Source organism: Raphanus sativus, unplaced genomic scaffold (assembly GCF_000801105.2).
Source record: "Raphanus sativus cultivar WK10039 unplaced genomic scaffold, ASM80110v3 Scaffold0183, whole genome shotgun sequence".
NCBI classification, from domain to species: Eukaryota; Viridiplantae; Streptophyta; class Magnoliopsida; order Brassicales; family Brassicaceae; genus Raphanus; species Raphanus sativus.
The window spans coordinates 6,660-31,317 of record NW_026615503.1 but is presented as its reverse complement, the minus strand read 5'-3'; the positions used below and the strand labels follow the sequence as shown (position 1 = coordinate 31,317).

The following is a 24,658-nucleotide window of genomic DNA, read 5'->3' as shown; positions in this document are numbered from 1 at the left end:
TTTCGGTTTTGGCTGAAATTACGCTTTTCCGGTTTTGGCAGACAACTATATTTTTTTCCGGCTTTGGCGGAAAATTATGTTTTTCAGTTTTGGCAGAAATTATGTTTTCCATAACAAAAATCACACATAAACAGTTATAAATCAAACCTTTAGGCTTCAGGAAAATGTCGAAAAAAATATTGAGTTTTTCCCAATTTGCTAAACCTAGACATTTTAGATTTTTGAGCTGCCCATTGTCCAAATGGTTAAGTCCAATATTGTCCATGATATAATTGGGTTTGTCCATATGGACAAAAATTTAGTTACGGACCAAAATGGACCTGCCCATTTTAGACCATATCAATTTGGACACGAGCCGCCCATTTTTATCCCGCCCATTTGACATCTCTACACGTCGTACAGCAACAGTAATGCAAAGACTTCATGTATTAGAGCATCATTATTGGTGGGCAAGTGAAAAATCCCTAATCTTTTTTTTTTTTGTCATAAAAACATAAAGGCAACATAAGGATATCCTGGATATCCCTTATATAGGGGTTTTCCCTCTTTCTTCTTCTTGGTCCTCTCTTCTTCTCCCTTAAGGGCTGCCTTAAGGGCAGACCAATGATGATGGTCTTACATACAACCTGTGTTAACGTTTGTTTACTACGTATATAAATTCTTTTAACTGATCCCAGAATTATTTTTTATTCAATTCCTCTTTTTTCTGTATAATCTATAATAACACTACTAAAAGGAGAATATGAAGCTCTCTAAGAGTGTCCACATAGAAAAATTAAATCAACCTATCATAGCGTTGAATTAGGCCACGTCACCCACATTTCCGAGCTATACACAAAAAGCCCAAGCCAGGTATAAGACCATTTGGTTAATGTTTAGTTATATAACCCATTTTGAACAAAAGGTCTGATGTTTTATTTGGCAATCGACCAAAGCTCTAACGTTTTATATTTTAGTCGAGGAAAGTGTGCCGTTTTTATTGGTTTGATTAGGTTTTCTTCTTCTTCTTCTTCTTCGTCCCTTCAATCTGACCATCCCTGCTGTTTTTCCTAAGCTTGTGAAAAGACGAGTCTTTATGACTTTTTACCTTCAACTCTTTTAATGTCTGTCAATTCTTAAATTTTATAATAAAGGATTTTTTTCATTAAAACCATTTACAATCTCAAACTCTCCGTCTCCCTTCGGATACAATGAAACCGAAAAATTAATTCAACCCCTATAAACTAAAGAGGGTCGATAGCAGGATGGATCTTCACAGACACTCTCAGTTTATCTTCTATCTTCAATCGGAGAGGGAGCTTGACGAACAAGTATGATTGATTCTCTTCAATTTCCTTCTTACGAAGCCCAAAGAGATCTATGGAGTAGCTGATCTGCGTGTAACCATTTGTTTCTCGCACAGCTCTGTTCTTCTTCTATCTTGACCACATATGCACCCTATAAAACCCTTACATTTGTGTATGTGTCTGCCTTAAGCAGCTTAACTTCTAGGGTTCTATACCGTTACTTAGATTCTTCCAAATCTATTCCTTTTATAACTTGTAGGGTTTTTTTTCCTATCAGTGGTTTGAGTAATGGGAATTGAAGGAGAGAGTGGAGGGATACAAGATATTGCTTTTATGATGAGCGTTGATGAGAAAGATGATGATTTCAGAGACAAAGATGAAGTTACTATCGGTCGAATGAAGAATCGGGAAAGACAACGCAGGTATCGAACCTAGAACTTAAGCTGCTTAAGGCAGACACATACACAAATGTTTTATGTTGACAACTTTGTGAGGCGTGTTTATTGCCATAGAGATTGGAAAAAAGAAGCTAGAATAGCTCATTTGATCATACCTAACCATTTGTTCCACTTACATGAAGGTTTTGAGTCCAACTGTGGACTCACTCATGGGAGAACTCTACAGTAAGCTCTGAAACGTCCGCTTATCTACGTTTTATTTGATGCATATTATTGAGCTTCTTTTCTAATTTTGCCTTTATTGATTTTCGAAACCACTATTGTTGTTTACAATTGGGTTTAAGAAACCTTGGTAGCAAATTAGCAAATCTTATAAACACCAAGACAACTTAGAACTAGAAATTAAAACTTTATGGTTAGTTTACGTTGTAGTTCTTCTATATCTTGATTGAGTTTCGGATAGAGCTTAGATAATATCGACAGACTGACACTTTGGGATGTCGAGTTGAAACCACAGATTGGACCAAAGTTGTTCCTTTTTTTTTGTGGCAAAGTTAGGTTGATTTAGCTTTTATGCAATAAGAACTATGTGATTGAGAGTATATTGAGTTTCATCTCTGTGGTGATACGATCTGGCATTGTGATCGAGGGGTTTATGTGATGGAGATTCTTATTTTCTTTGTGTTTATTGCTTTTCATATGACCTTATTTTCTTGAGAAATTAGGGTGTATATACACCATTTCGACCATAATTTGCGAAGTACCCGATCACTATTACATGCACTGTACATTTTAATTTAATACCATATTAACCCTATGACATTACACACCTATATACTACTACCCTATCTTCCTACATTATCCTAGGTCGTATTTTATGTCAGATCAGAGCCACACTAACACGTTAGCAATATATATATTATAATTAATAATCACTTTTTTACACCCAGAAAGAAGAGGGAGAGGAAAAATCAAGAATACGCCATTTTCAGATCTAACTAGGAAAGAAGAGACGCCACTCTCCGCAATCCAGTATCCAACTTCTCATAATATGTAAGTAAAATCATAATATTCTCTAATTTTGCATTTCGATTTGATCTATCTTGTTGGTGTCTGCTACAAATAAAAAAGATGAAATCTGTCTGTCCCAAGCTAGTGTTGCCTTGCCTAGATATCTTGATGCTATTCAACTCGTCCTTATGGCCTCTGTCCCTTTGATTAAAGAAGTTGCTCAGCCTCTTGAACCTGTGATTTTGGTCGAGTCTGATAGCTGAGTCCGAGTGCGCGTCACATAATGTTGAAACTACTTATTTCCTTCACAACACCAAGTTTGGGAAGATCATATTTCCTTCATTCTCCGGCAGTTTTGGGCAGTTTGTCATCGTCCGTATGTTTAGAGTGAAGAATAAGTACAAGATTTGGTTTCTCACCTCCCCCGTATCATTCTAGAGCACGTTGAGATGATCAGAGTTCTAGAAGAATTTCTTGCCTATCATTGGGGCATACATCAAAATGTTAGATACTGTATATATTTGTTGATATTAGACCTTTAGCAGATGTTTGTCTTTGCAGGATTTCAGTATATATTTGTTGTTACTAGTAAATGTAGCAACTATTAGTTGGTTTAGTAGCTATCAGGTTGTCTAGCATCTATTTTGTATTAGTAATGTAGCAGATATTAGTTTGGGTATCAGCTATCAGGTGTGTAGCATCTATTTGTGTTAGTTGTGAAGCAGCTATTAGTTTGGGTAGCAACTATTAGTTTTTATAGCATCTATCTCTGTTTGTAGCGCTTTGAGTATATATATGTGATACTTGTTATCGTAGCAGCTATTAGTTTTTGTAGCATCTAATTGTGTTTGTAGCGCTTTGAGTATATATTTGTGATTCTTGTTATCGTAGCAGCTATGAGTTTGTGTAGCATCTATTTGTGTTTGTTGCAGTTATTTGTTTTGGAATATATATGCCTAATTGTTGTGTTACCATACTTACGATCTATGAAATAATCTGTTGACAAATTATATTATCTGTGTTTGTAGATTGATGTGATATCCATCATTGAGGATGGAACACCCCCCTGAGGACCTGGTATGGGAGGATGAAACTGAGGATGAAACTGAGGATGATGCCATCGACAATCTTCTCGGACTAACAAAAGGAGGATATTTTTTTTTAAACACAATGTTCACTGGAGGATTGACTGCAGCTGACATGGTTCGTATTAGCAAATAAGAAACAAAAAGAGAAGGAGGCAAAAGAGAAGAAAGAGGCCAAAGAGAAGAGAGAAAGAGAGAGCACCCCGGGGTCACCTGAGACGGATGCTTCCGATGTTGTTTACCATAACCATATTGCAAACCTTGTTCAGTCCCATCTGAAGCCTAACATTGACAACGCTGTCGCAACAGAAGCGTAACTTCCAAGGGAATTAGTGGGTGTCAATAATAATCTTTTTCATTATCTTATCGAAATATTCATAATATTTGTATGGTATAGGAATAATTATAAAAAATGATGTAATCTCAGAAAGTTCCATCTAAGATATGTAGTAGACGTTACAATCACTAGGTTTGTTTATACTATTTTCAGATTATATGGTAAACTATCTTTAATGCTACTATAGTAGAGACTAAGGTTACCAATAGAACGTTATCTCATAAAGTAACGTCCAAAAACACTAGTACACTTCATCTTAGTTTCTAATAGCTAATGTTGACCTATTTCATTTTGAATTACGCTAATAAACGAACGTAACAGAGAATAGCTGTATCAGCGATAATAAACCGTTATTGTCACCAGTTATTTAATTTACTTTACGTTTTCATGTTAAAGGCTAACAAATGAAAGCTCTTATGAATGGTAATTGATACGATAAGTAATTATGGCTAACAATTGAATGGTGCAGGTGTCAATGTAATCTCCAGCTGGATCTAATCAAGTATAGATGTCGACTTTGGTTGCAGGTCAACTATTAAACAACACTTTGATTGTAGGTCAACTATTAAAATAACACAGACATTTTAGTTACCAGATAAGATCAAACATTAACATTCAATATAAACTAATACGTTGTAAGATCACACATGCCACATACGTTGGGTTAGTGCCAATACTTGATCTGCTACATACAGATTTTTTTAGATTTTTTTCAGTTTTAGGCCTCGATGGTACAGCTGATGAAGAAGCAGTAGCAGTATGCTGTAGAAGCAGTATCTGCAGAAGCTGTATGCTCTTCTTAAAACTTTTAATAAGATGATTGGTAGAGCAGTAGCAGTATACAATTTTAATTTTTTTATAAAAGTTAGTAATAATATATATATTTATTTTAAAAATTATATATATATATATATTATATATATTAAATATAATATATATTATAATATATTTGTTATTAAAATAGTGAATCTCAATTAATAACATAAAATTAATTAAATTTTGAATGTGAAATATTATTATTTAAAGAAATATTTTTTTTAAAATATAAATTTATTTTTGGATATAAATAATTTTGAATATTATTAAATAAAATATAAGTTTATTTTTGGATATAAATAATTTGAATATTATTAAACAAAATAAATAATTATCATTATATATATATATATATCTTTTTTATTTTATATATAATATATAAAGAGTTATAATAATTTATTTTATTTACTAATTTCAAGAACTATGTTTATATCAAATTTTTATTTTACAAAATTAAATTTACAATTAAAATATCTATTTTTAAAAAATATTATTTGCATTTAAAATATAATATAATTTATATAATTAAATTATATTTTAAATGTGAAATACTATTTTTAAAAAAAATATTTATATTGTAAATTTATTTTATAAATCAAAATTTCATTTTCTGGATATAAAAATAATTTTATAATATTATTAAATCAACAAAATGAACTAATTATATTTATTTCTTAAATTTATAAATTGTAAATGCAAATGTTCTTCCAAAAGCTTCATATGAGAGCATTTGCCAGAGAGCATTTAGAGAGCATTAGCATTTAGTAAATGTTTTTCTAAATGCTTTTCTAACAAATGTTGATTGGATAATATGGAGTATAATGCTAATGCTAATGCTCTACCTATCAAACCCTTAGTGTACCTTACACAATTACCTAATAAAATCATACCTATACTAAAAGGAAAATAATCTCAACTCTCAGCATGTCCACGTCCTCAATTTAAATCAGCCAATAGGATACTTCTACTTTGCCACGTCATACATGTTTTATCGATACAAAATTTACGCGGCCTTTTACCTATTAATATTTGTCGTGGCCCAATTCATGTTAGCAAACTCTTCCTAACCCATTCGTTGCAACCAATTGTATCGCCTCTTCCACTTTCCACTTTACCATCATCGTTGCCGATTGATTTCTGCATATCATCATGTACAGTTATCACGATCTCATTCAATTATATTCTTTACTCTTATTTACATGACAGATTTTATCTTTTCACCTCCCTTTGTTTATCCTCCTATATAAATTCATTCATTAAAGCTTTCGTCTAACCAAAATCTACAACATCTTTAATATCAACCGATGGCCATGAAATTGGTTCATACCCCCGGTAATTAGCCGTATAAGCTAAAGCGTTTATTGAGAGTAACCTTTCTCCTATCTTTCAACTTCTCCGCTCCAATAACAGCATCATGATTTCTCTCTCCCTTTCTCTCATGATGACTGGAGATCCATTCGAGGGTAATAATTTGGAAGATTCATCGAGCTTTTGATGTGTTTCACTTCTCAGTTATCTGATTGTTGAATGGTAAAATTGTGAAGGTTTCCGACATCCAAGTCACCTCTGATTTATGTGTATCAAGGCATGCGCTAATCATAACGGCAAGATCTCTGTGAAGTGGAACCTCTTGGTGCATTTTACATTGCAGTGCCTCATGTAACTTTCACAGTTGATTCTTATAAGAAAACTTATGGAGTACTTTGACCAAAACTGGCTGATACAGGTACATGTAGAATTTAATGAGTTTGGTGGGAGCTCAGTGTTAGCTGCAACTTTTGATTGTGACGAAGAACTCTAGGAAAATTATATTAAATCACTTCAGGAGACTATGCTGCAGGTTAACACATGAATTCAGGTTACTTTTCTTTGTATCCTTTGTTTTTTTGTAAAATCTGGTTTGAGTTATTGAATGGTCTTTACACTAACGAAAACTTTGTAGGGTCAGGTTTGTTATGCTGTGGTGAGGTTACAAAGGGAACCTCTAGGAGTATTTATTCTGAGGAAGATTCATGCCCCTATGAAAGGGGCGTATTACCCTGTTGTAGAGAAGGCTTCGGAGATGATAAAGCAGAAGCGTTCATCCCTTAGCAAGGTAGTTAGGTGACCATGTTCATATCTATTTATTACACAATTATGATTCCCCTTCAACTTATTGTTTTCTTTTTTGAAAAATCAGGTCGTTCTTGCATGCAACAGCATAGTTATAAGATATAGCATATACCATTATGACCCCATTGCTTGGCTTCCACAGTTACAGGTGTGCCATAGATTTTTATAGTAGTAGTAGAACTATAAACGCAATGTTAATGCGTGAATCTCACTATAATTATTATTATGTAGCAGCACCAAGGGCATGATGCTTATCATCAGTTTTGTCTCCAACCACCAGGTGCACCAGATTTTGTGGGAAACACGGTTTGTTACAAAAAGTCTGTTTATACATTTTATTTGATTTCAGTAGTTCACATGTATTAGGGCGAAACAGGCCTCACATTAACATGTCTATGTTACATGATCTTTGTGGAACAGCCTGAGAGACTTTTCCAAAAGAATTAGTAAGGTGTCTGCAGTGAAGCTTTGGCTACTACTAGGTCTAAATAACAGGATCATTCTAAGGGTTCACAATTATTTTTAACCCCTTTTAATATTTTAACTTACAAAGCAATATGTATTCAATTCTTATGATCAGATGTTTTAGCTTATGAGTTCTGTCATACATTTTGTTGCCAAATTACAAATATCGGCTGGATTATGAAAGGAAGCTCACCAATTGCTTTGGAAGCATTCGTTTGAGGGCTATAGAGAGATATACAAGTTATCTCCTGACATTGCTTCACAAGCAAAATCTTATTTTCAGGGAAGTTAACCTTTAAGTATTGTTGTATATATGAACATATTCTTGGGTTCTGCACAAAAGAGAATCCTCAAAGCTCATGTTAGTCTTTAATCATTTCACCGTTAGAGAATCCTCAAAGCTCATGTTAGTCTTTAATCATTTCTTAATTGTACCGAGAGAAAATATTTTAAAAAAACAATCAAAATAGTGCGTGATAAATACTCGCCACAACACCATTAACCAAATTTAATTTAATAATCCCATAAACAATACTTAAAATCACAAATGACAATTAAGAAAAATTTTAAATATAAAAAATATAACATCATATCACGTACGAAGTCAACAGAGATTAATGGCTAAGAAGAAAAAATAACACCAAACTGAGTGTGTTAGTGATGCAAGTCATTTTGTTAATGAGTTGTAAACATGTTTTATAAATGCAAAATATATTGGCATAGACTAAACGTTTACTAGAAAAAGAAAAATATTGAAAATTATAAATCTATATATAGATTTAAAATATAAAATCAAATACAACAATCCACATAATTAGGCATGTGCATATAAACCAAAACCCGAACCGAAATTCACAACTAACCAATATGTTCATATTTTCTAAAACCAAAACTGAAATTGAACCGAAAACGAATGAGTACACGAATGTATGAAAAACAGTTTATATCTAAAATATTTATTTAATTTAGTTTTAAAATATTCCTTAACAAGTTACCTGAAAAACATATACTAAATATATATATATATATATATACCAAATATTTTTCGTTCAAAATATTTAAATTATCTGAACTCCCCCCCCCCCACCAAGAAGCAAATTACGTGAACAGTTTTATTCAAACTATTAAATTTATGGATTTACACAATTTTTTATTCAAGAAACCAAAAATGTATTTTACCTGAATTATCTAAAATTAATTGAAAACCGGAATCAAAACAGAACTAAAAGTTTATCAGATATTAGTCGGTTCTTAATAATAATTGTTACACGAATCGAATTGAGAACAAAAATAACCGAACCAAATTTGATAAAGAACCAAAATTTTTCTACATAATAAAAGACACAAAAATTGAAAGAACCAAACCCCTAAATATGATTGTAAAAGTGATAAATTACCAAAATTTAAAGACATTAACCGCGCGTAGCGCGGTGAAAACCCTAGTAAGTGTAAAAAGAAGATAATAGGATTGTACCTTACACAATGGTGTAACCAAACGAATGGCTGGAGAAGAAAATAGCTGGGACCCTACATCTCTATGCAATCCTACGATTGTACTGAAAAGATCTAACCAATTCTATCTCTCCTCATTCTTTCACTAAGCTATAGGGATATTTTTGGCAAGACACAGACAATAAGACACAGTGATCGTGGGTTTTGATGGCTTTAGGGTAGTTTCCTAATTTCCAGTCCACTAAGGTATAATACACCAATTATCTCTATTTTCTTTTGACTAATTGGTTGGTTCCAGAAAGAGACCAATATTGTTGCTTGTGATTCATAACGCTCCTTTGGTAGTTTGTTTTGTTCTCTTTATTTGTGTAAAACTACTAAAATTACTATGGTTTTTTCGGTGAAAGGCAACAAGCTGGAAACTTGAGGATTCAGCTTTTTTTATATTGGAGGAGAATTCTTCCTTCTGGTTCACACACTGAGCCAACGGTAGACTATCCCATGGCTGCACAGTCTTGGGGCAACTAAGGCCAGTAGCTGTTGCAAGATTGGACTGTACCTGAGAAAACAAGAAAAAGGGAAAAAGCTCTGGTGGTCCTCCAAGACATGATAGTGCATACACCACGAGAAGAGCTTTTCAGACCTTGGTGTCAACATCAATGATAATAAAATTGAAAATGAAGATGAATCCGGTGACAGACGAGGATGTCTACTGGCTTTGTAGAAGAGACAAAACAACTCTCTAATCTCAGTGCATATTAAAGATATTTTAGCTATAAATGTGTCACAGATTAGGTTCTTTAAAGCAAACAATAAAAAAATAATATTAATAATTGTAAATATGTAAATAGACAGCTCTATTCTCAATCTGTTTAGCTTCCCTACCAATGAATAACATACGTTTTCAACTTCTTCTCTTTCTCTATCCTATGAATTTCCTCCATTATATATCAGCTTCTGTCAGTCCCATTTCATCTCTTCTTTTTGCTTTCTACATTCACTGATATCCCCTGAGAAATCCATCTCTCTCAGCTTCGATATAGGTATTATAGCGTTATTGCGTTTTATACTGTTTTTAAAAACGAAGGTGCACACGAATGTAAGGCTTAATCATCAAGTTAACAAACAAAAAAATAGCAATGTTATTAAGCTTCAGAACAATGTCGATGAGAATATCGGTCAAATCGTCGATGCTCACTTCAAGACCTTTGTCTTCATCGGGCAGTACGTCCACGGTCCATCCTCTAACTTTTAGAGGCGAGTGTATATATATATATATAAGTTGGCATTCAATCTTAATTTTAGAAACTTTGTGTTTGCCATAAAAATTCTGAACTATTTTTCATTTCTGTGATATGTCTTACGTTTAAGTTCTTCAAGTGAAAACGAAAAGATTCCGGTTAGAGGTTAGATTTTTGTGTGAATCTAAAACCAATCGACATAAGATTATCTCATCGATGAGGATATATATATTCCAGTCATGTTTCCCAGTAATTTAAGCATCATTCTAAAATTATCTCATTGTAAATGTAATGTGATTTTTACTAATCCGTATCTTTTATACGTTTTATACAGAACTATTAAACTAAAAAAAATTAAGATATGTTTATGGCTTTTGATTACACTAAGTAAATCACATTACAACTATTTTTATAAAATAATATTACCTCGAGTCTATCATATATACCATAGATTTTTCCATCATTTATTTATAATGTTATACCAAATAATGAAAGATCAATTTAGGTGAGAACATCACCTATTCATATGCATTTTGAGAAGGTAGATACCGTCTCCAAAGGTTTACTCTATTTTTTATTTTAAAGTAGAATATCATTCAAGTATAACTCATCTTTTACTCTACTATAGAATAAAAAATGAAATGGGGCTGAAGCATTTTAACTTTAAACTTCACTTTAAATTAAAAATAGAGTTGAGTTGTAGATGCTTTTATAAATTTTAGAAAATTTGCAATTTACTTCTCGCTATTACGACTCTATATTAAAATGTTTAATAATAAATTTCAAAGTCTAAAATAACAATGAAAGTATGTTTCTACTCTAAGATACAAACAATGTATGTTAAAGTACTTTTATTTAGTATCTAAACACTAAATCTTTAATTTACATTTTTATAATAAATATTTATTTAAAAAAATATTGAAAATAAATTATAGTTACAAAATTTAAATGTTTATTTACTTATTCTTCAATAATATTTTAATAATTAAATCAGATAATGTATAACGAAATATATGATACATTAAATAATATAAAATTTTAAAATATTAAATATAGAATCTTTGAAATTTTAATAAAAAGTTAGACATGATTACTAAAAGACTAATAAAAAATTGAATTGTGTCTAATAAATAAATATACATCTTACTAAATGATTAATAAAAAAAGCTTTATATATTGAATACAACTTAATGATATTTCAAAAAAGAATATTTCATTCTCATTTGTCAAATATTATATCAAAACAAATAAATGATATAATATAACATAATAAAAAGTTAATTAATTTTAAAATATTTGTTATTTAAATTTATATCTAACATTTAAAATATATAAATTTTATGGATAAATAAACCGCGCGTAGCGCGGTTTACCCTCTAGTTGAATTAAAATTGTAAAATTCGTGACCAGGAGCAATTTGCACGTTTGGGATTATTTCTGTGACGAAATTTCTTTAGTTAATTATTCCCTCACCGACCATTAAATATCGTTTAGTTAATAAAACTGATTGGTGCGTAAGCAAATTTCAATTTAGAGGGGGTTATTGGTTTAAGAATTCTTATAAAATTTTGGGAATCCATTATTATTGGTTTATAGATTTTAAAAGTCTTATTAAAATCCATTGTTATTGGTTTGAAGACTTTTAAATTCCATTCAAATCCTTTGTTATTCATAAAGTTTAGTTATTATGGATTCTACTAATCTATTAAATTCTATTCTTATTGGAAGGTGGATTCCTTTTATTTTTACTCATAAGACTAGACTTTGAAAATATCATCTATACTCATAAGATTTATGAAATCTGTGTAATAAGAAAAACATACACATATGCATCATATTTGTCTACGTAAACCAACTCACACTATCTTATGTGATTTATAGTTAGAAGATTATTATCTTTTTTTATAGTTACATATTTGATAGACAAACACACCAAACATAACTCACATGATCTGTAATTCATTATATTTTTTTATAGTTTCATATTTGACAAAACAACCGTTTTATTCGAAAATGGTGAAGAAATCAAACTCATACGACAACTAGAATAATGTTTTAAAAAAATCGCAAAAGTCAAAGAAAAAAAAACTGATTATTATCATAAGAAAACTAACACAAGTACCATAAAATTTATGTATCGTAAGAAAACTAACAAGTACCATAAAATTTATGTATCATAAGAAAGCTAAAACTAAAACAAAACTGATTATTATCATAAGAAAAGTAACACAATCCCCTAAACTATATTTGAGAAGTGATTTTAAAAATTTTGCTTATGTGTCATCTCTACAAAGACTTTCACAAAAAAAAATATGACAAGGCGCATTTAAATAGATGACATGGCTTGTGAATAAGATGACATGGCTTATGAATATTTAAAACCCTAACATTATATCTAGGATATATATATATACGAGTTGCCGTAAAAAAAAAAGTTATATATATACGAGTCTTGTACAAAATGTATTACGTCGATTACATAAGTCTGTCTTCTAAACATAATATTGTCTCACGTATACGGGGATGACTCATGATGATGATAAAAAATCTCACGTATTTGTACATCTTTTCTTTTCTTTTTTTGGTCACACACTTTTTTGTACCTCTAAAATCTAATCTACTAGGATAGGCCCGCCCTACGGGCGGGATTTGATATTTTTTCAATTTTTTTATAAGTTCGTCTTTAAATTTATGGGATTTCTTAATCTTTGTTCCGGACCTGATTTTTATATGATTCATTTGCAATTGGTGTAATTGAAAACAAAGGTAAATAAAAATTAGCTATAATTAAATTTGTGTGGTGTCGGAAGAGAAAATATGTACGTACAGACGTACAGTACATCTATAATTATCTGACACAAAATCAAGCAGGAATTAACTGGTTTAGAGCAGTCAATTACGAACACCACTCAGTTGACTTAATGGCCACTCCTCGAGCAAATCTGCACACACGACAATCTGTAACTATCGCTGAAATGCATAAAATTGGTAAGTTGGTGGAAGGTTAGAGAAAATAGTATCCTAATTTCAATCATGAAATAATCTTAATATCACATTTTAGTAGCAAATTTAATTTAAAATTACCAATTCTCTCAGTGACGTTAGTCGTGAATAAGAATCTCGATAGTATCAATGCTTAGTGATTAGAAGTGTTCGATCCAAAATCTGGCATAAAATATTCTGGCTCATATTCAATCTACATAACAAAGAGAGAGGTAAACAGAGAAAACTTAGAAACAAAACCAAACAGCAAAAAGGAACTTTCTCAGTCTTTTCTTTTACCGAAAGACTTCCTTTTTCTAAAAGACTAAGTTATAAATGAAAGACCGAAAACCTCAGAGGTTGCTATAAATCTGAAAAACATGCTGGCATACATTTCAAGTCTATAAGACAATCATCAGAGAACTAAAAGACATAAACTTTACAGTGAGATTAGTACCAAAGCACCATGAGCAGTAGAAGGCAAAGCTGAAAGCCTTTCGTAGATACTCTCATAACCTTCTGCTAACTCATTTAAAATCTTGAGTCCCATTTTCTTTGCAAATTTTTCTCCAACTGCTGAATCTCCAAAGAATATACTCAAATCCTCTTGTTCAGCTTCACATTCCGTTTTTCATCTCTCAACCCTTTCACCACCTCTTCCCCCCTCGCACCGTTTTCTCAGCTTCACCGTGGGAAATCTGGGTCCTTGCTCTTCTCCAGCCTCTTCCGGTCCCATTTTCTGATGCAGCTGCGGAGGCTGAGGCCGAGTTTTGTCTCTTGTTAATCTCTGCATCAAGTAAGATAGTAAAGAATAATATAGCTCGTTTTGAGAAGTATTCCTTGGAAGACAGTAAAACCTTGGAAGCCCTGGCTTACCAAAGAATACTCAAAATCAAATCCAGTTCCTATATATGCTGCTACCACGCTGTCTCAAGAAATAGTAACTTAATAAAATTATGCAAGAGAGCAAATCGCTTGTGAACAGACACTTAAGCAGATCTGACTTACGCAGGTCCAATATCTTCAAATCCTGTAAAATAATACTTGATATCGAACCTGTAAGATAATACATTCATTCACTGTACCCAGTAAGTTAACTCTTCAACTCAACCACAAAATTTCAAAATAAATTAGCCAGCAAGATCATTATATAAAAAGAAATACGAACATGACGTACAGAGAGAAAGTTTTGACCAGTTTCCCTGGTAGTATTAGTAGTAACTGTAAATGGTTTTAACTAACCTTCATGTCTGATTTTTTAATGGTTGCTAATAGAGTCCTAAATGAGCGTATCAATAGAAGACAATCAAGGTTTAGAATTCAACCTGCGTTTGCATCAGCAAATACACGAAGCAAACATATACAATCAAACAAATTTCCTCCAGATTTTACGTCATGTCTTAAATTATCAAACCGAGAGAATCAAAAATCAAAGAATCCGTTGATAATCTGGAAAGTAGTCAAAAATCCTCTTATCTATTAAAAAATCTAACTAACCCTAGTACATCTAAAGTTATGAGATCTCAAATCTTAAAACTGGGGAAACCGAAACTACGAACTACTGGATGGATATCAAAAGAGGTATCAACGGACATGATCAGCAATAAGCACGAAGACCCAAGAAAAAAAAATTAAAGAAAATGGTGAGCAAACACAAAGGAGCTAGCAGATTCAAGATACGTCGACAGTAAGATCCTCGCCGGAATAATTTGAATTAAACAGAAAAATAAGAAAAAGGTACTTACGTTGACGTCAACCATCAGTATGTCGACCAACATGAACTCATCGCCAAGCTTCACGTTTCTAGCCTCCCAGAACCTCAAAAGCCTAGTTTCGACGGCGGATGAGCACCTGCCGGATTTCAAAACAGAAAAAAATATTCGAGAATTAGTCATAAGATAATCTTTTAGTAATAGTTATAAGAGCTGAAGATAAGATGAGAGAAACAGAGAAAACTCACACATATTTATAACAAAAAAATCACCACCTTTCAGATCTAGAGGCATTGAAGACGACGTAGTGGGGATGAGAACCATTAACGATCGATCATGAAGCATCTATGAGACCGTTTCGGAGAAGCTCAGACGACATCTCTACACCGCCGCGAGATGAAAGAAGAAGACAAAAATTAGGTCTACAGGGGAGAATCCCTCCATTGGGCCATCCACGGCGTAAAAACGTAAGCCCAAACACGAAATAAAAAAAGCCCAATTAAACAACACTTAAATGAAACGCTGCGCAGAGTGTAGCCTGGACACGTGTCGTCGCGAGGGAAGCCTAATTGATGACGTGGCAGAAGGAGGAGAGAGTGAACAATACTTTATATATATAGATTTGATAAAATATGTTTTAGGCCTTCAGTCAAATTTCTTCATGACCAAGTTAAATCTAAGTCTTTAATATATTATTTGAGAATTGATTTTGACACATGTACTTTTTACAATCAGTTTCACAAAAAATATGACATACATACTAAAATTGATGACATGACTTCCAAAAAAATATGACATGAATGATTTCATTGAATATTGATTTATATTTTTGGTAAATTTTTTAGAATGTGATAATAACTCATACATTACATTTAATATTGATATTTAGTTTGGTAAACTTTTTTTAAATATGTAATATCTTATACATCATCTATAAAATAAATATATTCATATACAACATTAAAATTTCGAAATATTATTTTATTTTATTTTCATAATAATATAATTTGTATTACTAAAACTTTCAAAAATTGCTACAACTTAAAAAATATATATTTTTAATCGTAAAATCATTAGTTTCATATATATCTAATTTTTTTATAAATATTGTTTAGTTTAATTTTTTTATAATTACACAATTGTATATCATTTTGTTAGTTTTATACAAATTGATTTAATATATTGAAACAATATAAATAGATAGAAAATACTATCTAAGATTATAATTTAAATATATACATATATATTCTTCAATATATTTTTAAATAAAAAATAATTTTATCTTAATTTAATATTTAACTAAATCACATCTATATTTAAATATTGGTTAAAAATAATAAATCTATAATATTTAATAAAATTTAATTTTTAAATATAAATTAAATTTTGAAAAATTTCTTACTGCACATGGTGCAGGAAGACACCTAGTAATAATACACAAATCTATGTATATGGTCAACAATGGTGGCTGATGAATATACAAAGACCTAAAAAATAATGGTCAGAAGAAATAGATACCTGTGTGGAGGCACACGAGATGAAAAAGGAGATATGTGTATCATTATGTCAATTGATGTTTATATATATGGTTCACATTGAAATTTTATTTTTGGAAAAGTTCTAGAAAGATCATTGTACATTGCCTTATAAGGAGAAATATTTTGAAAAAATATATTATGCAAATCCATATTGATTAATAAAATCTACAGAGATCAATACAAAGTTTGTGATGGAAATTTGTTAACTCTACTTAACTTTCAAAAATCTGTCAATTTTTAAAATCACTAAACTCCTTCCAAATTCTGATTTCAATAACCCCCTCTTAGTTTTAGTTTAAGCATTAAATTAAGTTTGGTTGTTTTTTTTTCTCCATCCCTCGACATAATGTAGAAAATAAAGTATATATTGATAATGATCATCTTCTTTATTGATAACTTTCATCATAGTCTGCAAAGAGCTTTATTGAGAATTTATACAGTGGTAGGTGGAAGCTCCTGATATATCTATAGAAAGAGGAGTTATGAAGATGATCTTGATGATGTAACTAAAGTGGGTTGGGTATTTTATGCATCTGCGAACTTCTTATTCTTCTCGAAGGTGAGGCTGGAGCGGAGAAAATCTTTCTTCGGAGGGTTCTTTATGGCAGGGCTTATGAACTTCTGATACCATTTTCCAGAAAGTTTGAGGTCTCTGTCAGTGACATTATTCCAATCAATGTAACTGAGTCCGAATCTGACGGTAAATCCTTTGTCGAATTCATAATTATCCCCAAGAGACCACGCAAAGTATCCTTTCACGTTGACATGCTTCTCCCTAAAAGCAGGAACAATGAATCATTAAAGGTCACACGTACATACACAGGAAGGAGAGAAGCATCAACTCACTTGATGACTTTACTGAGGAAACAGAGATGGCTGCAGAGATATTCAATCCGCTTGTAATCGAACATAGACTGATTACGTGTTTCACTACCGGGGGTACTGATTCCTAATTATACCGCCATAATATGAACAATTCAATTTTTGTCAATTTCTTGAATCAATCTCACATTACATTTCATATTTGAAGATAAATTTATAGATGGATAATAGAACTCACCATTCTCAGTGACATAGATTAAGGGATTATAGTACTTGGTTTTGAAGTAGTCCATTACATAATAAATGCCTTTAGGGTAGTAATAGGAATTTTGGGTTTCGTCACTGCCTTCCTCGAACTGAGAATGGGATGCAAAATATTAGAATTGTTCTTGGGTTCACCTCTTTGGGTGAACATGCCAACCAATATGATTTTATCGTTTCATATTCAGTATCTTTTAAAAAAAATATTGTTAAGTTATATTATATTTTAAAAATAAAAAGTTAAAAATAAATAAAAATAGCAGTATTTGCAAAAAAAAAAAAATTTCTAATATTTTAACGCCGTCAGTAAAACAGTAAACCTTAAACCTTAAACCTTAAACCTTAAACCTTAAACCCTTGAATAAACCCTAAATCTTTGAGTAAACTTTAAACCTTTAGATAAATCTTAAACTCTAGATCAAAAACACTAAACATTAAATCTTAAGAACACCAGACCCTTAATTCTAACCCATAAACCTTTGGGTATTTAGGATTTAGAGTTTAGTGTTTAGTATTTAGGGTTTAATGTGTTCTGCTGGGTTTAATATGTTTTGCTAACGGCGTTAAAAGTATTTAAAAATTTCTCGTTTTTGTTAGCAACATTACTAGATTTTATTTATTTTTATCCAAGAGTTTAAGAGCTAAGATTAAGGGTTTAGTGTTTTTAAGATTTAGTGTTTAGTGCTTTTGATTTAGGTTTTAAGATTTATCCAAGGATTTAGGGTTTATCCAATGGTTTAGGGTTTAGTGTTTTGCTAATAACGTAAAGAATATTTAAAGAACAAAGACTTTTTTGTAAATACTATTATTTTTTATTTATTTTTACTTTTTATTTTAAAAACATAATATAATTTGACAATATTTTTTTTATAAAAATATTGAATATGAAATAACAAAATCCTATTATTTGATGAACCTACATATTCAATTTAAGGGTGAACCTAATAATAACTGCAAATACTAATAAAAATGAGATTTTTAGTTAACAAATAAAAGAAGAATAGGGTTGGATCATGCATATATATATACCAGTGGACCAATGACATGATTGCTTGCATTAATATCTGTAAACACAAATACGAAATAATTGATGATCACCAAATATTGTAATAAAAAAAATAGATGTATAGATATAAATTAAGTTTTTAACTAAGTGGAAATATATAGAGTAGTACATGTGAGCGTTGCGCCTGCGTCCATCAAGGCAGTGTGATTAGCCCAATGAACATGATTAGGGCTTGGTTGGGCATACTGAGTCACATAATAGTTGAGACCAAGAAAATCATACGAACCCTTTACGAGGTTGGATTCTTCTGGAGAGAACGATGGAAGCAGTACACCCACAGTGTCTATCATGATTTGAGGGTATGTTCCATTTGTTAGTGGCCCCATGAACCTGGTGTGCATACATATATTCTGTCAGTTCATATATACAACATATATTAGTGTTAAGAATATCATTTAATTTTATAAACAGATACCATCCGAAGAAGAATTCTTTCATCCTCTCGGTTGCAGCTATGCTGCCTGGATCAGTGTCATTATATGGAAGAAACCATCTAGTTATCATCACAGGTCCAATCTTACCTCCTTGTTTCTGTGGTTACGCAGATATATATAAACACGATGATGTGACTAAATCAGAATCGGATATGTTAGATTACTTTTTTACAAGCCAGATATGTTAGATTACAGACGTCATAAAATGGAGAACTCACCGAATAATTTTTCCTGTAAAGATCGACCACCGTGGCATGAGCGAGAAGCTGGTTATGTGCAACGATATAGGGTTCAGATGAAGAATTACCGGCGTAACATGTAGGATCAACCGCTGGAGAACATCGACCGGGTGCATCTGATCCTAATGCATAGCCTCTCGTAGGCACTGTGTAAAGCTGGTTGATCGTGATCCAGTTCTTTACTTTATGCCCAAATTCCCGGAAACATAGATCTGCATATTCTTTGAAATCGTCTCTGCGAATATGACAGAATCATTTCATTAACCCAATACCAAAACATTTTATGTTTCGTCTTTCCTTAATAAGCAGCATGCATGGCATAATATAACGTACATGATACGGCGGTCCAAAAAACCTTCATATTCATCTTGTAGTACTTGAGGAAGGTCCCAGTGAAAGAGCGTAACGAAAGGTGTTATACCCTTGTCGATGAGGCCATCTATGAGTCCGTGGTAGTAGTTAATACCTTCTTTGTTTACTCCCCTGCTCCTCTTTCCTCCTGCTCATATGTATCGTCTATTTATTCTTTCCAAACAATCACATATATATACATGGACCAACAATGTTACATACTTGGAATGATTCTTGACCACGCAATGGAGAATCTGTAGCCAGTTGCGTTGAGTTCGTCCAACACATCTATATCTTTCTGCAGTTTATATACAATTGCATGTCAAATCACACGTAGTTGATAGATAATTCAGTGAATAACATCAGTTTTTTTTTTGTAATTGAAATAACAGTGAGCTCCTTTCGAGAGTCGAGGAACGCCTGTCTAAAAGGTCTTCAAGCCTTTAGTTAGCACACATATATATTGAGGAATTTACCTGCCAGTATGAAAATGAGTCACAAGTAGTGTCTCCATTTCCATGGTCGGGTCCTGATTTATCTCTAAGCAAATACATTACTATAAGTGTAAAGGACATGTAACCGACATTATATATATATGCAAACAACAAACTTGGGTATCGGTGAGTGAAGCCATCCCAAATGTTAAGTCCACGACCTAGGCAACCTTCAATCTGATATGAAAAATAAACACGCAATTTTGGGTTGTAGTCTTTTAAATGATTTTCTTTGTACGTAAAATGTGACGTATGGCAAGTATTGGCAACACAATATTAATGTTTTATTTGTTACATGCCTGGTAAGCAGAAGATGCAACACCGAAGATAAAGTCTTTCTCGAAGCTGCTACTGTTGAGACGACCAGTTTGACTACATTTGAATGGCAGGTTCTCTTGGCAAGTTATTTCTTCATCGGCTTTGCAAGTTGCCACGGCTAATAGAAAAGCTAATATGAGCCCAAGATGCTTCATGGTTAATTTGTAGATGTGTGTTGTGTTGTATGTATACCTTGTACCAATCTAGGGTTTATATAGCCTTTACAAAGAAGAGTAATGTATGCATTTTCTTATCTTAGTTTCTTGATTAATATATTGTAAGAGGTGTAGGTGACATGAAACCCGTGGCTTTTTACCGTGGTTGGCTCTTCGATCGATTATTTTAATATTAACTGTGATCGGTTGATTACCATCATTTTAAAGTTAATCTGCTAAATACCAATGGGGTAGAATTTTTATATTTGTTAGAAATTTGAATGACTTGGCAAAAGAAATTATAGAACAAGGTATCAAAAGAGTTGAGTAAGATTTCGTGGGCTCCTAATCTGAATGCATGGCATGAAAATTCAGTCGACCGGAAGGTGATATGCAAAACACACACTAATGTACAAAAAATTGATCAGTCAACGGTGATACAATGCAGCGTGGGTCAAGTCAGATGTTTGCGCAAAAGTAGTGCGACAGGCATCAAGATTCCTTGTACTAAAGTTCCCCATTGTACGTTTTCTTCTAGTGGAGATGATGTTCAGTGCCGTTTTACATTTGACTTGAGTTAGAATTGACGCCATAAAGTTATTGAAAAAGTCTATGGGAATACTATACGTACTCTTCAATCTGAAGTAACAGTGCCTTAGTAAACAAAAAGAAAAACAATTATCATGTGATCCAAAAGGCCACACTCATCACAAGCCTCACCGGCTCACCGATCACAGTCACCGCATAGATTTTTCGCTGCTCGATGATTTATCACATGAAACCAGAGACTCTTTCTCTCCGACAGATAAAAGAAAGCAAAAACCAATCCTTATATATTTTTTAAATCGTTATTGATCATCTGCAAAACAGTTGTGGTGCAGGAGATGGACTTACCGATTCATTGTGTGGGATATCTAGCAGTGAGGTAATGCTTTTCTACATTTTACATAGTATATCAACAAAATTATGGAAATGTCTAGTCTTTGATCTTGCCATATTGCTGTCACCCCGACTATTGTGGCCTTGAGTTTCACGAATACATTGTTTAAAATGTTTATATACAAAAATATAATAGTATATAATAACATTTTAGTTCATATACTATTTAAAATTATGTTATTAGAAACTATGAAATTTTAGTAATTCATTTAAAATATTAATGACAATCAAATTTTAATTATAATTTTTTTTAAGTATAAAAATATCTGTTAAGAAAAATTTACGAAGTATTACCAAAAGTTCAAATATTTGTTTTGTAAATAATATAATAATGAAGTAACAAAACAAATTCAAAATCCATGTAATCTCCCAAACTCAAAAATAGTAGTGTGTTTTTCAAAGTTTTCTTGACAAAATATAAAAATTTGAAAATATATATTCAAATTCAAAATGATAAATATTTAAAATATTACAAAGATAAAATCATAAATGATAAAGAATAAATTTTTGAAATGACCACAAAAAATGTATATGTTGTAAAAAGTAAAACAATGTAATAGTTTGAAATCTTATTAAAAATAAAAAATAAATTTAATATCATAACATCAAAAATCCTATATCAATAAAATTTACTAAAATAACATGATAGATATTACTATGTAAAATAATAGGGCTATATTATCTAACAAAACAATATTTTTACTTATAAATTCCATAATACTAAAATAATATATGTTAAGTATATTTTTAACACACAACATGTAAATATAAATGATCTTAAACATATTTATTTTTTAATATAAATAAATAAATAAATATTTAAAAATGTATGATAGCAAAAATGTATAAAATTATAGGAAAAATATATTTTGAAGGAGGTTATATATTTGATTAATTTCATATTTTTATTTTTTTTGTATATAACTTGGAATATATTAGTAAGTAATAAATTAATAACAAAATAAATGTATTAACAAATCACTATAAATTATAATACCAAATAACAAATATAAATAGTAGTATTTTAGAGTTACACAATATATAATACTAAAATAGAAGTTATATATTTCAATTTTTGTAATAATATCAAGTACATTTTATAAATAAAAAATATCCGCACGTACGTGCGGGTTAAAATCAAATAGTTAATTAAAAATAAGTTTACCTTACTTTCCCATTTAGTAGATATTTGTTAATCTGTGCGGCAAACATTTTAGAACAGAACTCTATATTATAACATATATAACATTTTAAAAACATATTTGTTAAATTTTGTACATGTTATTTTACTTGAAGAATAAATAAACCATGTTATCTTGAAAATTAGTTATTTTTTCATTGTAAAAGTTTTTAGATAATTTTCTTTTGTTAAAAATATATGCTCTAATTATACATTAGAATTAGATGTGGCATTACATCATTTTTTGTAATTTCTTATTAGAACGGGTAATTATTATCATGTAAACCAGAAAAATAACATTAAAGTATCATATATCGACATTAAATTTGATATATCAGTGACAAATAATCAAATGCTTTGTTGGGTTAAAACTATATATATTATATGCTTATAATTTACTATCTAATGAGTATTTATGCTGTTGTATTAGATGTTATTATCATATAATAACTTATGTGGTGCATCTAATATTTACTATCATTGGTTATTTATATATTTAAATGAGAAGTTATTAGTATTGTGTAAGTTGTGATCGAGATGTAGGAGTAAATTGTTAGAATTTTTTTTGAGGTTTTTATTAAAAAAAAAATTGGGCCAGGATATTAGGTTGGTAAGCATCTATCCCTAGCTCAGCCATTAGAGTCCCATTCACCGCTAACTTACCACCAACAAAGAATTCCTCGCGTAAAATAATTCTTACATTCTATAGATACCGCAAAAACCAACTCATTTTCTGCGGAGTAAATAATAAAGCTCATTTTTTATTTTCTTATGCCAGCCTTGCTAAATATCCTTCTCACCTTATGATTCTTATATGTTATGTTTTGAACTGTAAAAATGATTATAAACTAATAAACTGTTAAAATTCTGATTGTAATTTTGTGATTGAAGAAGTTTAAATATTTATAACAAAATAAAAATGATTAAAAAAACATACAGAAGATATATTTGCATTGAATTTATAAGAATATATATATATATATATATAGCCTTCAAAATCATTTTTACTTATATATCTTCTACATCTTCAAAACCCAACTACCAAAAGAAAACCAAACTCCTAAGAAAGAGTGAGCAAATTAGGTGGTGAAAACGGACAAAAAAAACCACCCAAGATAAAGTAAGCAGCTTGCTGCTGCACTCAGCATAAGATTCACCATGCGCTGGCAACTTCTGCAACACCGTTTTGTGATATCTCTTCAGCCACTTCTGCTATCACACTGGTTTCCTTAAATCCGTCTTTCGGTGTTCCCTTTTTGTCACTGGCAGTAAAAGATTGCTGAAAGATAAACAATCTCCATCAGATGTTTATCTAGATAAGAGCACCACACTATGAGTTCTGTTGTTTTTTACCTGTGTTCTATACAGCTGGTGTTAGTGATTGTTTTCTTAATTTATTTTTTATGTTAGTGATTGTTTTCTTAATTTATTTTTTATGTTTTTGGATAAAATTATTTGATGTTAGAACCTTCAATCTTAGTCTCGTTACAATTAACTAAACTTCATAATTTGATGGTTGAGATAATTTCAAACAGGATGTATTCTTCAAAGAGTCAGATATGTTTTTTGTAACTTATTTTTATGGGTCTGTTCAATAGTGAAATAAAGAACAGTGTTATTTCAAATTATGATGGACTCAATTATGATACCTAGGTAGAAAACAATGTGTGGCAAAAGAATCCTCAACGCTGTTTCCTTAAGTCTCTTATAATCTCTTTTCTGCCAACTTATGGAATCCCTGAGCTCTCTCTCAGCGACCAAAAGTCCTCCTGATACTGTGTGATGCTCTGATCTCAAGACTCAGAAGACGTCGACTCCCATAAACAAAAGCTTTATAAACAATAAATTTTATAATCAATACATGATCATAACGAAACAAAATCAACAAACATGAGAAAAACATCTTACGAATGTGTTTAAGAAATATTGTTGAATCAAAAGGTTGTTTATACTGACTTCTAATA

At 31.2% G+C, this 24,658-nt stretch overlaps 2 protein-coding genes and 3 long non-coding RNA genes across 16 annotated transcripts; 2 read left to right on the top strand and 3 right to left on the bottom strand.

The window, feature by feature from the left end:
• The first annotated feature begins 829 nt into the window (after positions 1 to 829).
• LOC108835279 (uncharacterized) lies at positions 830 to 17,014 on the top strand. 4 transcript variants are annotated; one of them, XR_008939653.1, is made up of 4 exons: positions 830 to 1,458; positions 1,564 to 1,708; positions 1,867 to 1,909; positions 9,370 to 9,870. It is a non-coding gene; the product is annotated as an uncharacterized LOC108835279 (long non-coding RNA). The 4 variants fall into 4 exon arrangements; XR_008939650.1 differs by lacking the exons at positions 1,867 to 1,909; positions 9,370 to 9,870 and adding exons at positions 2,635 to 2,737; positions 3,724 to 4,288; XR_008939652.1 differs by lacking the exons at positions 1,867 to 1,909; positions 9,370 to 9,870 and adding an exon at positions 16,876 to 17,014 and having other exon boundaries at positions 832 to 1,458.
• Positions 5,980 to 7,650, top strand: LOC108821786 (isochorismate synthase 1, chloroplastic). 8 transcript variants are annotated; one of them, XR_008939647.1, is made up of 7 exons: positions 5,982 to 6,396; positions 6,478 to 6,592; positions 6,660 to 6,791; positions 6,882 to 7,028; positions 7,113 to 7,193; positions 7,280 to 7,365; positions 7,466 to 7,650. XR_008939647.1 is itself a non-coding variant. In XM_056996300.1 (7 exons), the coding sequence occupies exons 4-7, from the start codon at positions 6,954 to 6,956 to the stop codon at positions 7,490 to 7,492; spliced, it is 258 nt and encodes an 85-aa protein (XP_056852280.1). In that variant the 5' UTR covers positions 5,982 to 6,396; positions 6,478 to 6,592; positions 6,660 to 6,791; positions 6,882 to 6,953; the 3' UTR covers positions 7,493 to 7,650. The 8 variants fall into 8 exon arrangements, 3 of the variants coding, with proteins under 3 accessions (XP_018450282.1, XP_018450281.1, XP_056852280.1); XM_056996300.1 differs by having other exon boundaries at positions 7,277 to 7,351; XR_008939648.1 differs by having other exon boundaries at positions 5,983 to 6,396; positions 7,280 to 7,351.
• Positions 13,498 to 15,359, bottom strand: LOC108821192 (uncharacterized). Of its 2 annotated transcripts, none has more exons than XR_001944506.2 (5): positions 15,146 to 15,359; positions 14,931 to 15,036; positions 14,194 to 14,241; positions 14,062 to 14,110; positions 13,498 to 13,972 (listed from the first exon to the last, which is right to left on the bottom strand). It is a non-coding gene; the product is annotated as an uncharacterized LOC108821192 (long non-coding RNA). The 2 variants fall into 2 exon arrangements; XR_008939649.1 differs by having other exon boundaries at positions 15,173 to 15,359.
• LOC108819280 (myrosinase MA1-like) lies at positions 16,783 to 20,590 on the bottom strand. Its single transcript, XM_018592284.2, has 12 exons — positions 20,402 to 20,590; positions 20,219 to 20,279; positions 20,085 to 20,146; positions 19,831 to 19,906; positions 19,591 to 19,756; positions 19,237 to 19,492; positions 19,000 to 19,115; positions 18,694 to 18,914; positions 18,548 to 18,582; positions 17,496 to 17,613; positions 17,282 to 17,384; positions 16,783 to 17,210 (listed from the first exon to the last, which is right to left on the bottom strand). Exons 1-12 carry the CDS (start codon positions 20,573 to 20,575, stop codon positions 16,961 to 16,963), a joined length of 1,638 nt encoding a protein of 545 aa, XP_018447786.1. The 5' UTR covers positions 20,576 to 20,590; the 3' UTR covers positions 16,783 to 16,960.
• Positions 20,591 to 23,641: 3,051 nt separating this feature from the next.
• Positions 23,642 to 24,079, bottom strand: LOC130501391 (uncharacterized). Its single transcript, XR_008939644.1, has 2 exons — positions 24,048 to 24,079; positions 23,642 to 23,973 (listed from the first exon to the last, which is right to left on the bottom strand). It is a non-coding gene; the product is annotated as an uncharacterized LOC130501391 (long non-coding RNA).
• Positions 24,080 to 24,658: the final 579 nt, after the last annotated feature.